General features: G+C 40.5%; 1 protein-coding gene across 1 annotated transcript in view; it reads left to right on the top strand.

Moving 5' to 3' along the window:
* Positions 1–328: 328 nt before the first annotated feature.
* LOC110019182 overlaps positions 329–1,910 on the top strand; it is a 10,358-nt gene continuing 8,776 nt past the window's right edge. Inside the window, exons 1-3 of the mRNA XM_020716765.1 lie at positions 329–918; positions 1,148–1,297; positions 1,402–1,478. Coding sequence (XP_020572424.1) covers positions 336–918; positions 1,148–1,297; positions 1,402–1,478 — 810 coding nt within the window. The 5' untranslated portion in view covers positions 329–335. The remainder of the gene's footprint in view (positions 919–1,147; positions 1,298–1,401; positions 1,479–1,910) is intronic.

The raw sequence follows: 1,910 nt of genomic DNA, 5'->3' as shown, positions 1-1,910 counted from the left end.
TTTTATCCAAATGATTAAAAGCATTCTCTCCTTTTTTTAAGTTGAGCAATTAAAAAAAGTAACAATCAGCTGAATGAATCACCCCATCAATATCAATTTTAACCTTAGTTAGATCAGAATCCGTACAATCTAAACAAGAAGTGAAAACAGTTGAGTGAGTGAGTGATAAAGAGTATCCCTTCCGTGCGCATGCAACGCTTTGCTATTTAATAAAGGGAATTAAGCAAACTAGTCGCCGATTGCTAAGTATCTGATACCCTACAGGCCATATCAGTATAACAGAATGTCATTCAACTCGATAGAAACAAACAAATAATCTGAAGCTAGCGTATCGAATGGGTGAACCCCATGTGTTCGTCAACATCCACCCCATCCCCTCCTTCTGCCGCCATAAAAGCTTCATGAAAGGATACGAGGCCATCCACGACGCTATCCGTCGCAACGATGTGTTCTTCCTTCGTAGGTATCTCAAAGAACGGGCTCAGAAGAAAGAAGCAATTGAGGAGAGTTTGCAGAAGCTCGAAGGCCAGTACTACTCTGCCGTAAACCTATCAGGAGACCCACTCCTCAGTGTCCTCATCTCCTACAGGAAGACCGAGCTGGCCAACAAGTTGCTTGAAGATATGGACGAGGAGAGCCTTCTGGAAGCCAATCTGCAGGGGAACACTGCCCTCCATGTTGCGGCGGCCGTCGGCAATAAGATGATGGGAGTTGCTGACAGGCTGATCCGTAAGAATAAGGAGCTCCTGAATACGAGGAATAAGGACAACGAGACGCCGCTGCTGAAGGCTGCGTTGCATGGGCAGCGAAACATTTTTTGGATGATGTACGAACGTGGCGATCGTGACGCCATTATAGATGTTAAAAGGAAGGACGGAGCCAACGTTTTGCACTGCGCTATCATGGGCAATGCTCCGAGTGAGTTCTCGATCTTAAGCTTTGTTTCAGAATTAGCTGAACTTTCATTCAGTTATACGAACTTACTCATTAAAAAAAATTCATGTTTGGGGAATGAAACTTCTCCGAATGTTGCAACTTTTGAAGGAAATTCCCTTAATTTTGGCTGCCACCGCCTTGCCTGGACTTAATTGAGAGCAAAATGAGAGATTATTGTAATTTGGAGTGAGTTATATGTTCCATGTTGCAGGACTGGCATTGGAGATAGCGGAGAGTTTTCCACATCTAAGAAGAAGGCGGAACGCGGCTGCGGTGACTCCCCTCCAACTTATGGTGACAATTCCAGGAGCATTCAAGAGTAAATTGGAAATCGGACCGTTGGATTCCTTCATCTACAACTGTGAGAATTATTTAACACTCGCGCTCCTCCTGAAGAATATTATAAATCCTTTTAAAATAAATTTATCTTGATTGCGAGTAATTCTAATAGTTTAAAACCATCAGGTATACCATTTAACGAAGGAGACGGGAGAGGGAGTGGTGCGGCTTCCGCTATCGAAAATGCTTATGACCTTGGCCTGGTAACTTGAAATTGTACATATAAAATATTAAAAATTGTTTCATAATGAAATACAATAGAAATAAAATTGTGAATATAATATACTTCAAATTTAATCGATTGATTGATTTGAGATATTAAATTATATATATATATAATTAGGCAAAATGTAAAGCACACTAATATATATATATATATATATATATATATATATGGCACTCGTTTTATAAGAAATCTGACAAAATTTAAGATCCCTGGCTTTATGGGAATCAACTTTCAAATCTACAACCTGTCCTCCACCTAGGGTAACTTGCTTCTACATGAGCCACGCGTTCTATCATCGTCTCCAATTCTTCTCGAACTAGTACAAGTTCTTTAGTCTCCCTCAACTTCTCGTAAGCAAGCACTGATCCATCCTTTAAGGTCCTTCTATGTTTGGGAGATTGAACAACCT

This window comes from Phalaenopsis equestris, unplaced genomic scaffold, assembly GCF_001263595.1.
Source record: "Phalaenopsis equestris unplaced genomic scaffold, ASM126359v1 Scaffold000053, whole genome shotgun sequence".
NCBI classification, from domain to species: Eukaryota; Viridiplantae; Streptophyta; class Magnoliopsida; order Asparagales; family Orchidaceae; genus Phalaenopsis; species Phalaenopsis equestris.
This window is presented reverse-complemented; position numbering and strand designations above follow the sequence as displayed.